Source organism: Lynx rufus, unplaced genomic scaffold, assembly GCF_022079265.1.
Source record: "Lynx rufus isolate CCGP_SWC_20201006 ecotype Redwood Valley unplaced genomic scaffold, mLynRuf1.p SCAF_7, whole genome shotgun sequence".
Lineage (NCBI taxonomy): Eukaryota > Metazoa > Chordata > Mammalia > Carnivora > Felidae > Lynx > Lynx rufus.
In genome coordinates, this window is record NW_025814889.1 from 137,928,651 (window position 1) to 137,941,279 (window position 12,629).

The following is a 12,629-nucleotide window of genomic DNA, read 5'->3' on the forward strand; positions in this document are numbered from 1 at the left end:
ATGACAAAACTGTGAAATGCTTCACAGATCTGCATATCACCCTTGGGGGCCATGCCACCTTCCACATATCATTCCAATTTTATTTTTTTTTTAATTTTTTTTAACGTTTATTTATTTTTGAGACAGAGAGAGACAGAGCATGAACAGGGGAGGGGCAGAGAGAGAGGGAGACACAGAATCTGAAACAGGCTCCAGGCTCCGAGCTGTCAGCACACAGCCCGACGCGGGGCTCGAACTCACGGACCGTGAGATCATGACCTGAGCCAAAGTCGGACGCTTAACCGACCAAGCCACCCAGGCGCCCCAATATCATTCCAATTTTAGTATGAGCACTGACAAAACAGGAGTATAATGTAGGTTTTAGTACATTTGTACTTGTCCTTTAAAAAAAAGAAAAACATGGGGCGCCTGGGTGGCGCAGTCGGTTAAGCGTCCGACTTCAGCCAGGTCACGATCTTGCGGTCCGTGAGTTCGAGCCCCGCGTCGGGCTCTGGGCTGATGGCTCAGAGCCTGGAGCCTGTTTCTGATTCTGTGTCTCCCTCTCTCTCTGCCCCTCCCCCGTTCATGCTCTGTCTCTCTCTGTCCCAAAAAATAAATAAACGTTGAAAAAAAAAATTAAAAAAAAAAAAAAAGAAAAACATAGGGTTCCTGGGTGGCTCAGTCCCTTAAGCATCTGACTTCGGCTCAGGTCATGATCTCGCGATTCGTGAGTTCAGGCCCCGCGTCGGGCTCTGCGCTGACAGCTCAGAGCCTGGAGCCTGCTTCGGATTCTGTGTCTCCTCCTCTCTCTGCTCCTGCTCTGTCTCTGTCTCTGTCTCCCTCTCTCTCAAAAATAATGGGCTCTGTCTCTGCCTCTCTCAAAAATAAACATCAAAATTGTTTTTAAAAGAAAGAAAGAAAAGAAAAACACCTTTCCTTCCAGCTTCTCTGTTAATTCCCTCCTTTAAATGAGGAGCAGATAGTCTCCCACATCCCCTGGTGGTTGGGTTTGTTTTTTGTTTTTCTGTGAGTTTCCAGAAGGGTCCCAATAAATAATTCCTCCTTCCCTTACTCAGATCCCAAAGAAGCTAAGACGCAAAGCGGGGAAGAGCCATCACAGCACCAAACCCCTTTTATTTTGGACACGGAGGTCCCCGGTTGCTGATGGAGGTGGCTATTTGGAGTGGGGACCGTAACTCCTAACACCACACTGGGCACATCCCACACCTTTTCCCAACCAACTCAGAGCCCCATCCTCTGGGCCAAGTGCCATTAGCTCCACCTGACAGCCAGGAGACCCAGCTTCTAAGAATTAAGCCAAGGTCCTACCAGCTTGTGAGTCGGGATTCAAATCCCGGCCGGTCACAACAGCACAAGGTTTTAAGGGTGGACCGGGTTCTCAGTCCCCAAGGCAGGCTTGCCAAACGGAGGAGAATATATCATGTGTTCATGTGTGTGGGCTCAGAACAGCAAGCCACCCTCTCCCTTGGTCACGGCACTCCAGGTACAGTGGCCTCTTTTCCGTTCGTCAGATGGTCCGATGGTCACCACGTTCCCAGCGTGGTGTCCTTTGTGCTGTTCCCTCAGTTATCACGCTTGTCCCGGCCTCTTCACCCGGCTCACTCCATCTTCACAGATCTCCCTCAAATGTCCCATTTCCAAGTGTCCATTCTGACCCCTCTCCCAACGCAAACCTGTTCCCCTTTATAACCGTCCATCCCGTCTTCTCATCTCCTTCTTTTCTTCTTTCTAGAACTTACCATACCTTGCCATCACATGATGAGTCTTCTTGTGATTTGTGTCCTCCTGTCATGTATATGTGTTGCCTCTTTTAGACCGCAAGCTCCCCAAAGGCGTGGGCACATCTGTTTTGTTCCTGGCCGTCCTCCCAGCCTCCGGCCGAGAACTTGGCACGGCGTTAGTTGTGTCTCCTGCTCACTGAGTCTCCTCCTCCCCCTCTGTCCTCCCTCCACACTCCCCTCTCGCTTCTCCCCAGGGTGAAGGGGGTGAGGGGGTCGGCCAGCTTCTTCTCTTCTTCCCCAGCACCCCCCGGTTCTAGTGTGGGCAAGCCGGGGAACGTTCTGGGCGCCGCGCAGGTGAGTAGCAGCGGCTGCCCAGCGTGACCACACTGGCTGGATGCCTAATAGGGCAGACGAGGGAGGCGGGCGAGGACGCCAGCGGGGGGGGGGGGGGCCTGGAGGACACCGAGTGAGGGGCCTCCCGTGCCAAGCGCAAACCCTGTTTAGGTGAGGACCCTTGTGCCCCGTGGGGTCCCCCATTTTGTGTGTACTGAACCACACCTTCACAACTGGTTTGGGCTCCTCGGAGTAAGGATTCTGTCACCTCTTTCTTTTACGTCCCACGAAACACCCGCCCCAGCGGACGGCGCTTTGTCCCATCCTGAGCAGCACTGAGCCCAGCACTGCAGGCACTGAGCCCAGCACCGCAGGCACCCGCACGTCCTCAGCCAGCGCGGCCCAGGCCTCTTGATGCAGAGCGGAGGGGGTGTAAATAGAAGCCAAACAAAACAAAAAAGCAAACAACGTCCGAGGGCAGTGAAAGCAATTGCTGAAGACACTGAAATGCGCAGAGCCCCCCCTCCCCCCTCCTGCCAGCTTCCGGGCGGGACGGGGTGGAGGCCGGGTTTGCGCTGTGTTTTTCCACCCCGCGCCCTCCCCTGGCACCGCGAGCTTATCTGCAAGTGCATCGGCCACACACGTTTCGTGGCAAAGGGAGTGGCCTCCGCGGCTTTGCTCATCTGGGTAGGTCTCACCCTGGATTCCTTCTCTGGGACTGTAGGAAGCAAAACAAAGCCCCAAACCGCTAAGGAAACGGGATCCAAGAAATCGATGAAAATGCTGCAGGGGGGGGCATGCTGGCTTCTGGAAAACATCTCCAGAAACCCGGGCGGTTCCTGATCCCGACGACGGGTGCACGGCTGCCGTGGTGGGGATTGCTCTGCTTTGGTCCCCCTGCCAGAGCTAACCTGAAAACGACTCAGAAACCCTGGAGAAAGACTGAAAGGTAAACTCGCTCACTTCAGCAAAATGGAGTCGTGGCAGTGGCTGTGGTGGCTGCCCCCAAGTTCAGCGATCGTACTTCATGGTGGAACAGTAGATGCACTTAGCACACAAAACGGAGATAAAAATAGCGTGACGCGTGGGGGCACCAGCTGCTACAGAGCAAGCCCTCCGACACAGCCTGCATCCTTTTGTTTTATTTTAATATTTATTTATTTTTGAGAGAGAGAGACAGAGAGACCGAGCAGGAGCAGGGGAGGGGCAGAGCGAGAGGGAGGCACAGAATCCACAGCAGGTTCCAGGCTCCGAGCCGTCAGCCCAGAGCCCGACGCGGGGCTCGAACCCACGGACCGCGAGATCGTGACCTGAGCCGAAGTCGGACGCTTAACCGACTGAGCCACCCGGGCGCCCCCATACCCTGCATCCATCCTTAAAAGGTGCCTTTCTTTTGTTTTTCCTTTCTTGTTTTTGGTTTTTGGTTTTGCTGACGCCGGTACAGCTGTTAGAGGCACATCCAGTCGAATGCACCACATCTCTTGAGGGGGGTCCAGCGTATGTCATTTGAAAATGGCTCCAAGCGAGTAACCTACCACAGTAAACACACAGAGACCTGCAGACGCTTACCTGGCAGCTGCTGGGTCTGGACAAGTCTTCTCGGGGCTCCGAGTCTACCTCCTGGTGGATAACGTGGGCATAGTAACGCACGCCTTGTGCTGGGGTTGTGGTGTGAACAGGACCCAGCCGGGCACCGGGTCCTACCCGTGAGCTGGCCGTGGTCACGAGCAATCAAGGCCGTGGTTGTCATTTATCGTACATTCTCTCCATTCGAACTATGGATGTGGGTCCGAATCAGTTTTTCCTGAGACCCCTGGAGACGTGAAAAAAGGGCACGTAAGTGACTGGACCAAGGTCACAAAGCTGGTCAGAGGCTGAGCTGGGTTTAAAAGGCGGAGTTTCTCTTTTTTTTTCGTCCCTTTGTTCCTTAACACCCCCAGCCTGCCGCCCAAAAAGTGTGAATAAGTTCAGCTTTTAGAAATGCGACCTTTTAGGGGCACCTGGGTGGCTCAGTCGGTGAAGCGGCCGACTTCGGCTCAGGTCATGATCTCGCGGTCTGTGAGTTCGAGCCCCGCGTCGGGCTCTGTGCTGACAGCTCAGAGCCTGGAGCCTGCTTCAGATTCTGTGTCTCCCTCTCTCTCTGACCCTCCCCCATTCATGCTCTGTCTCTCTCTGTCTCAAAAATAAACGTTAAAAAAATTAAAACAAATAAATAAAATATATTTATTTAAAAAAAAAAAGAGGGGCGCCTGGGTGGCGCAGTCGGTTAAGTGTCCGACTTCAGCCAGGTCACGATCTCGCGGTCCATGAGTTCGAGCCCCGCGTCAGGCTCTGGGCTGATGGCTCGGAGCCTGGAGCCTGTTTCCGATTCTGCGTCTCCCTCTCTCTCTGCCCCTCCCCCGTTCATGCTCTGTCTCTCTCTGTCCCAAAAATAAATAAAAACGTTGAAAAAAAAAATTAAAAAAAAAAAGAAATGCGACCTTTTATGCTCGGTCTGCAATATGGAGAGTTATTGTTAGGTTTCTTCCCCCCCCCACACCCCTCCCTCACTGCTCCGTCAGACATCAGGTGGGGCCGGCCACACTCGGTGGTCAGGCAGGCCACCACTAACTAGTCTAGCCGGGTAAGAGTTAGCTAGAGTTTACGCACTTGACCTCCTAGATGACCTCCCACCCTGTCCACACTCCATAAATCTCCTAGCACAGTCCTCTGTCCTCCAAGGGGTCAGCTGGGCAAGTTAAGCCATTTGGGCCCCTTACTAACGTAGGGGAAAGTGTGGAACTCGGGGCTCACAGTGGCTCCTTTAACCCCATCTTGTCCTTGCCCTTCGTCACTGAGTATCCCAAATAAGCCGTGAGGAAGCCTAAAAATTCACATCTCTGAAGTAGATGGTAGGGGTGTGAGCAGGTTGGGGGGGGGTCACTCATTCATTCACTGGTCCGTTCGGCAGAGCGGGTCAAGAACCAAGGACTGTAATTAAGCCGTAGTTGAGATTCACCTGAGTCCCAGTTTCTACCCTGGACTAAAGTTCCAGTTTAAAGAGAGGACTCGGAGGGACAGAGGGGAGGACAGCATCTGCCGCCCGGGGGCACAGATGCTGAGAGCCGGTAGCTGGAGGGAGAGCAGACGGAGGGGCTGGGGGGGCCGGCTCTGGGCAGGAAGGGGGGCGGCAGAGCTTGGTTGAGTTCCTGGTGTGGCGTGGGGGCCCCGCTGGAGCGTGACAACAGGTGACCGTTGTCACGGGTCCTGGCGATCCCGTGTGCCCTGTGCTTCATGCACGTTGCCTCGCTGGGCGTCACAAGAGCCCAGCTGGCCCTGGTGGGAACAGGGGTCCCCGAGTCGGAGGAGGGGTGCACGACTCCGAGCTGGCCGGGAGAGGACCAGGGGGTCCGGGTGCGCAGAAAGGTCACGGAGACCCTGCGGAAAGACAGACAAAACAAGCAGGAGACAGCTGCAGGCTGTGCCTTCTCAGGGGGGCCCAGGGCACAGCTGGAGCCGGGCCAGGGGTCTCCCCGACAGCAGGGAGCACGCTGGAAAGCTCTCTCCGTTGCCCTGGCAACACGGCAGCCCAGGTTCAGGAAATTATAATGAAAAAGCCACATGCAAATGAGGTAAATTACAATTAGGAGGAAGCACAGAGGGTCTGTCCTTGAGGAAGTGCTGGGCGGGGGTGGGGGGTTGTGCAGCCGACAAAGGCTGGAAGAAGGAAGGGCTCATTGTGTGCGTGCTGCACACGGGCCTGGGCACCGGGGCCCCTGCGTCCTGCAGACCTGCTGGGACTCTCCCGAATCTGCGGGGGTCGGATGAACAGTGCGCGTCGTGGCTACCGGGCCGTGCAATGCCCTCGCTACACAGAGCAGAGGGAGCACGGGGCCGGGGACTCAGTGCCTGGAATGGATCTCCTTTCGAATGAGAAAATACAGGCGGCAAGAGCTTTAGTGACTCGCCCAAGCTGTGCGTGGCGGAGGCAGGTTTGGGCGCAGGTCTCCCCAAGATAAACTCAAAGCCCGGCCACTTGCTGAGAACCCCGGGTGGTTAGGCACCTGCCCCACTACCTTCCCTGCACCCCCCCCCCCAAGTTCTTCCCTAAAGACCAGCTTTCCATAGTCTGACACCTGGGAGCTGCTCCCACCTGAAACCCACCGCTCAGGCCTGCCCCGGCCGTGGGGTCCCCGCCGGCCTGGTGCCTCAGCGCGGAGGGGGAGACGCGGCCGAAGAGGCTGGCTAGGAGGACAGCCGCTGCCGTGGGGACCGAAGCAAACAAACGGAGAAGCAGAATCCCTGCGTCACAGAGAAGTAAGGAAATAGGCAAGAGCTAAAACAAGACCCCCGGAAATCGCCAAGGAAGACGCTTCGCGAGGTGGGTGAAGATACCGCGTTTGTAAACCAAGAACAGAATTTGCTGAAAAGGAGGCTTCCCAGAGCGAGAGAGAGATCCTGAGCGAGAAATAAAGGAATCCATCGGAGTGCTCTATGGGGAGGCGGAAGAGGAAGAGGAAGACAAAAGTGTGGGGAGAACAGAGCTCCAGGCGCGGGGAGACCCCGGAGCCTCCTGGAGGTGGGCGTCGCCTGTAGGGGCCCGTGCGCCCCAGACCCGGATCTGGTGTCCTCCGTCCAGCAGACCAGACCAGACCAGAGTCCTGCCTCAGCTGCTCACTGTCCTGGCCCCCACCCCCCACCACCACCGCAGATGAGAGAAGTGCCCAGCCTGCCCTTTGCCCCAGGGGTCAAGGGGCAAGTTGTTTAATTTTCCTCTGGCTGACCCCATCTTGAAAGTGATTCTTTATCCCCCGGAGTGCTGGAAACAGAAAGGCATTGTGTTCAGGTTTGCGGCCTGCGGGGGGGGGGGGGGGGTGGGGGTGGGGGGGGGGGCTTCCCTGGGGGCAGGGGTGGGTGGGCGGGGGCGCTAGTGTTTGTCTTCCTAACCCACCGGTTGTAGCCCCGGATGGTGACCTAACTTCCAACCACCCAGGCCGGAATGTGCTGCCATTGTTTTGTCTCAAGAAGCCCCCGACCTTCGCGTGGAGTTCAGGGTCGACCCTGGAAAATATTAGTCATGGAAATGAGGACCCAGTGAGGGCCTGGGCTCATAGATGCCTCGGACCCGAGAAAGAGCCAGCTGATTGCTGCTTCCCGGGAGCAGCGACTCTGACCCCGGAGATGCTGACAGTGGGACCACCCTGGCCCGACACGTGGACACCGGGTCACAGGCGCCGAGATGGGGAGCGCCGGGCAGTAAGCCAAAACCCTACGACACAGATAGCTGCGGGGGAAACTGAGGCAAAGAGCGGTCAGCAGCGGCAGCGCCAGCATTTGCTGGGCCAGACTCTTTGTCCTTCACCCTTAGGCTGTACAGCCTCTCAATACTTTGAGAAACGTATGTTCTCGGATGGGGGTTAATCAAGAGACTATATTCTAAAACCACCTGCTCTGATTACATTGCATCTTTCTTTTTTGAAATGTCCAGTCGAAGGTCCCATAACTGGGTCTTTAAAAAAGAGAGAGAGAAAGGGTTCCCAGGGAAAACCAGAGGCGGATGACCGGCTCTCAGCCTGGGTGGCAGGAGCTGGGCAGAGATCTACAAGCCAGACTCCCGTGCGGCCGGAGGAAAGTCCTGTAGCTGGGCCCCAAGAAGGCACTGGTTGATGGCAGCGCAGACAAGCCCCAGACGGCCTCAGCCCTCCGCAGAGGACCGGGGACCCCTCGTGTGGCCATCCCGATGTGTACAGAAATGTTCAAGGCCTCCTCTTTGCATGAACTTAACCCAACCAGACGGACGGCGGTGAGACAAGGAATATTCCATTTGCCGAGTGATCTTAAGCAGCTGGTTTGGACCCTTCTTTCTAAACCCTTCAGAATACAATCAAGTTAACCGAGCTATTTCCTTTCTTTTCAGAGATAGCACAGAGACGTGACTCCAGGAATTTCTACAGCCTTCCAAGGCCTCGCTTCTTTGCTTAGTGGCCGAACGTCCGGGGCGGGGGAGAGGGAGGTAATGTTTGGCCAGGGTGGATGGCGGCAGCCCAGCTCCTCCTGCCTCTAGCCACCTCCCATTCCCGGCTCACTCACCAGGCACCTTCGCTACAGGTAGGCTGACCTGTGGTGGAAACGGTTTATGAAAAGCGTTGGTCGTGTTTTTCCCGGAAAACTTGAGTGGGTAGGAGGCAGGACAGGACGGTCTCAGGTCCCCCTACCAACCTTCAAGCAAGCTGGGCTTGCTCCCTCAAAACCAGGGTCAGGTTGTCGACAAGTGAGGGCCGAGTTTGGTTTAAAAACAAACAAACAAACGAAAAAAAAAACCGGGATATTTTTAGTGGTTTCTCATGGTTTGGGCCCTGGGCCAGGAATGTCCTCACATTCTCTGCCTAAAACGTCAGACCCCCAGCCAGTGTCAGACAAGCAGGGCTTCTGGGATCGGTGAAACGGACCATTTCAGTTAGCCCTTCTTTCTCCCCCCACCCCCACCCGCCGTGGAATCCAACCACACAGACCCACGAGCAGTGAAAGCTGGGGCTACTAACCCTAGGTTAATATTCCCCATGCTCCGATACGTCTCTGAGAAGCGAAATCCTCACTGGCTTTCATAGTTACCAGGAGGGGAGCCCACGGGGGTGACGGAGCCGCGTGGTTAACACTGGTGAGCTGTTCGCTTTTGGTGCGTTTTGCTAACACGGGAAGGTCAGTGATCGTTTTGGAAGCTGGAACCCGCCGTAAAACAACGTCTTCTCCCCTGACTCGTATACGCCTGCCAAAGCCTTGCTCAACCTCTGTGTCCAGGTGACGCCTTTCCAAACCCCTTCAAGCCAAGGGAGCCCCCACTCCTCTGTGCTCCCCTATTACTGCACCCCATTTAGTTGCCATCCCAATATCTAGCCAATTAGGCCAGGGGCTTTCCAGGGCCCAGGACGGTGTCTTGTCCCCTAGGGATGCCTTCCTTTGGGTGCAGGCCGATGGCTTCTTACCACTAAGCCTCGCCTGACTGCGACCGGTGCATCTCAGACCCAAGATAGGGCCACGACTGCAGAAGAGTAGAAACCCCATAACACCAGAAGGCGTTCCGTGATGCGCGAAACGGTTCTGACGGCCCGGGTTTCCGCTTGTTAGAAAACATCGACCATCCCTTTCAGTCTTTCCCCAGCAAACGGATCCCCCCTTGCCCTCTCCTCCATTGCTTTTGTAACCTGTCCCCCAAAAGGCAAACGACAAAATCCTCAGCGGCAGTGGTAGATCGAAGAAAAAGTTAACCGAGCGAGTGCGGAGTCCAAACCTATACCCATTCTATTCTCAGCCACCTCCGTTCGTCTGTCTGACCAGATTCCTCTGTGAGCACTCACGCCGAGGAAATTTGACTTGCTGCCATTTGGGCTGTTGTGGATAAGTGGGCTTTTACTCGGCACGTCCAGAAACGTCCATCCTCACGGACCTACCCTTTGCGACAACGCCTGCGCCGCGGCCGCGTACGAGGCGCTGAGGGCGCGGACGCTGTTTAAGTCAACTGAGAGATCGAATCAACATTTTTGTTCGTCGGTAAGAAGCCGATGGAGTATGTAATATAAATGCGTGTGCCTGTGTGTGCGCATATGACATCTATAAACAAATGACACGCATTGGTGGGAGCGGTGTTATTTGGTTAAGACTGAAGGCATTGTTTGAGAGAGACGTGGTGGTGGGATTACCTGTTGATACAGTAGGTGTATCAAACGTCACATTTCAGTGGTAATGGGAAGGAAAGGAAAGAGGAGACATACCTCCTTTAGAATATGTCCATTCATCATTTTCTCCTTTGCAAACACCGAAAAAAAAAAAAGCCCGAGAAGCTGTGTGCCCTTCCTTGAGAGGTGCCCTTCAGTTCCCAGAGAGATGAAGTTCAGTCTGATGTCAAGGTTACTAAGGCAACGATGTATGCTTATGAATAGCAAAGCAAATAGACACATAAAACGTGAGTAAATCATTAATTCATTGTACTATTATTGATGGGATCTGGAGAGGCTTACATATTCCTTCTTCATTCCAAGTTCTCGAAAGTTTGCTTTCATCACAAAGCAAACACTCGGATGGCCACTTTATGGATAATTATTCCCTCTCTGCTTCACTCTAGAGGCCAAGGAAGACTGGCTCTCAGATTTTAATGGATCAAAGAAAATGGTAAACCGGGCAAGAGACGTGTGCTTCGTGGTTTGGAGGCTCGGTTCTTTTTTTTTTTTTCTTTTTCTAATTGGCGGCTGTGGTTTCTGTCGAGAATGGAAAATGCATTAAGGGTACTTGGACTTAAACACAAAGCACCTTTCGGTTTGACAAACAGATTTGAGGAGAGGCGAAGTCCCTCTGTTCGACCCGCGAGGATGTCCACATTTCATGGCACACGGACAGGGCTGGGAGGAGGTGTGAGTCACCAGCTGGAGGGTGCTGCCCGGGGGCAGAGAGGTTAAAGGTCTCTGTGCGGTGATGCAAACCGGGCAAGGCCAGGACACCGGGAGGCTGGGGTTGCACCGAGGGAGTGTCCCAACTTCCTATTCTTCCGGGTGGCTGGAGTGAGTCAGCGCTTCCTCCTCGGTCGCCCACCCGGCCTGGGGGTCACCGCCAAGGTTAGGGAGAGGTGAACCGTCCCAGCTGGGCTTCGCCTCTGGCCCTCCTCATAGATCCAGACCACCTGCGTAGAAGCCCTGTCGGCGGTGGGGTGGGGGTGGGGGGCTCCTGGGTGACTCAGTGGCTGAGCGTCTGACTTCAGCTCAGGTCATGATCTTGCAGTTCATGAGTTCAAGCCCTGCACCGGGCTCTGTGCTGACAGCTCAGAGCCTGGAGCCTGCTTCGGAGTCTGTGTCTCCCTGTTTCTCTCTCCCCAACTCACACTCTCTCTCTCTCTCTCTCAAAAATAAATAAACGTTAAAAATTTTAGAAACCCTTTCTTCACGACTGCCTCCTCCTTCTCTCAGGATGGCTGGTGCCTCAAAGGAAATGTATCCACGATCATTGCCATCCAGGGAGTGTGACGCTGGAGTCGGGCCCTGGGCCATGCAGCCAAGCCTGGGTAGCCAGAGTGCTGACCAACAGCAGCGGACCCCTGCAGCATACCTTCTGCACGCTGTGTGACCCAGGCAAGTTGCTTAACCTCTCTGTGCCTTGGCTTCCTCCTCCCTAAGCCGGGGTCAGTCATGGAACCTGCCTGGAAGGGCTGCTGAGAGCATTGTCTGAATGGATCTGCACACATCGCTGGTGTCTCGGCGGCCAGAGAAACAGAGGCCAACAGGATCGCGGCTCGGTTGGTAGCATATCCGCGTTCTGGCCCCTGGTCTAGGTCCTGGGTGCTTTCAGACCCTTCCGCGGAACTTTAACCGAGGAGATGTCGCTGGCCTCACGCAGGCCACCCACCCCTTCTCTCGAGGCCACAGAGGAGAATCCCTTGTCTCCCGTCACCCCATGCATTTGGAGAGAAGTCTCCAGAGGCCGAGTCTCCAAGGCCGAGCTTGCACCGCAAGATGAGACCCGCTTAGCAAAGCGCCGGCCAGGAGAGGCGCTTCAAAAATATCTCTAGATTGGATACACACAGTCCTCGCACGGAGGTGCTGTGTGAAGGGAGACAGGAAAGCCATAGCCAAGTTCATGTGTGAGCTAGAGGTGCCCAGAATGCCAGGTGGAAGCAAAGAGGCTCAGGTGGTTCGTGCATGTTCAAGGGGAGGGATTGGGGAAAGCTTCCTGGAGGAGGTGGCTTTTGAGGTGGGTCTGGAATGAAGAGAAGCTCGCAGAAGCCCAGGGAGCTGAGGGAGCAAAGCCATGGAGGTGTGAGAGCGCGGGGCGGTGGCTGTCCTTGGACAGCAGGGCACAGCGGGGTCAGCAGGGGGGAGCGAGGGAGTCTCTCTTGTCCTTTCCTCCCCCTGCGCATCAATACTCCTGGTCCTTGGAGATCTGGGTAGGCAAGCAAGGAGGAAGCTTCACCGTCAGGTCCTAAGGTCTCTGAGGGCAAAACTGTCCTCACCCTCCTTAACCCAGGGGCCGGGGCAGGGCCTGAGAAATGCTGTGAGCTTTCTCTCCTTGGGGCGGGTGGGGGCAGCAGTGCCCTGGCCTCCGGGGTGGTCAGTAAGGCACACTCTCAGCCCTTCTGGTCCCTGGTCAGCCCAGGGAGGGCTCTGTCCCGAGCTGCCGGCCAGCATCATTGGGGCAGGTCCTGGCCTCCGGCGAGGGGGTCAAGGGGGCTTGGGGAAGAGTCCCTGCGTCCCCGAGGAAGGGGGCTGTGGAGGTGCTGCTCGAAAGGAGTGCGTGAATGCCCCTCCTGGGCATGTCCGCGCCTGCTCTGAGACCTGCTCATATCGAAGGCATAGGGCTCGCAGCCCCGGGAGAGAGTTCCAGAACAGGGAACTGCCGGTGGTCCAGGGGCGTCAGCTGGCGGCTTTGTGTGTGTGGCGATTTGTGGCAGCCACTTTCAGCTTTGGGGGCTCCCAGGCATTCTCGTTACCAAGTCCTTAGGACCAAGACCAGAGTAGTGTCTATGCTCTGCCCGGGCTCAAATTGGGAGGGGAGGGGAGGACGAAGAGAGCAGGGGCAGGACCACCCCTCGCCGCGGGCATGGTTAGAGCACTT

The 12,629-nt window shown here is 55.7% G+C and overlaps 1 protein-coding gene across 1 annotated transcript in view; it reads left to right on the top strand.

The window, feature by feature from the left end:
• The window catches only part of FBLN1 (fibulin 1), a 116,138-nt gene extending 104,930 nt beyond the window's left edge, over positions 1–11,208 (top strand). Inside the window, exon 17 of the mRNA XM_047066547.1 lies at positions 10,988–11,208. Coding sequence (XP_046922503.1) covers positions 10,988–11,193 — 206 coding nt within the window. The 3' untranslated portion in view covers positions 11,194–11,208. The remainder of the gene's footprint in view (positions 1–10,987) is intronic.
• The last annotated feature ends 1,421 nt before the right edge of the window (positions 11,209–12,629 follow it).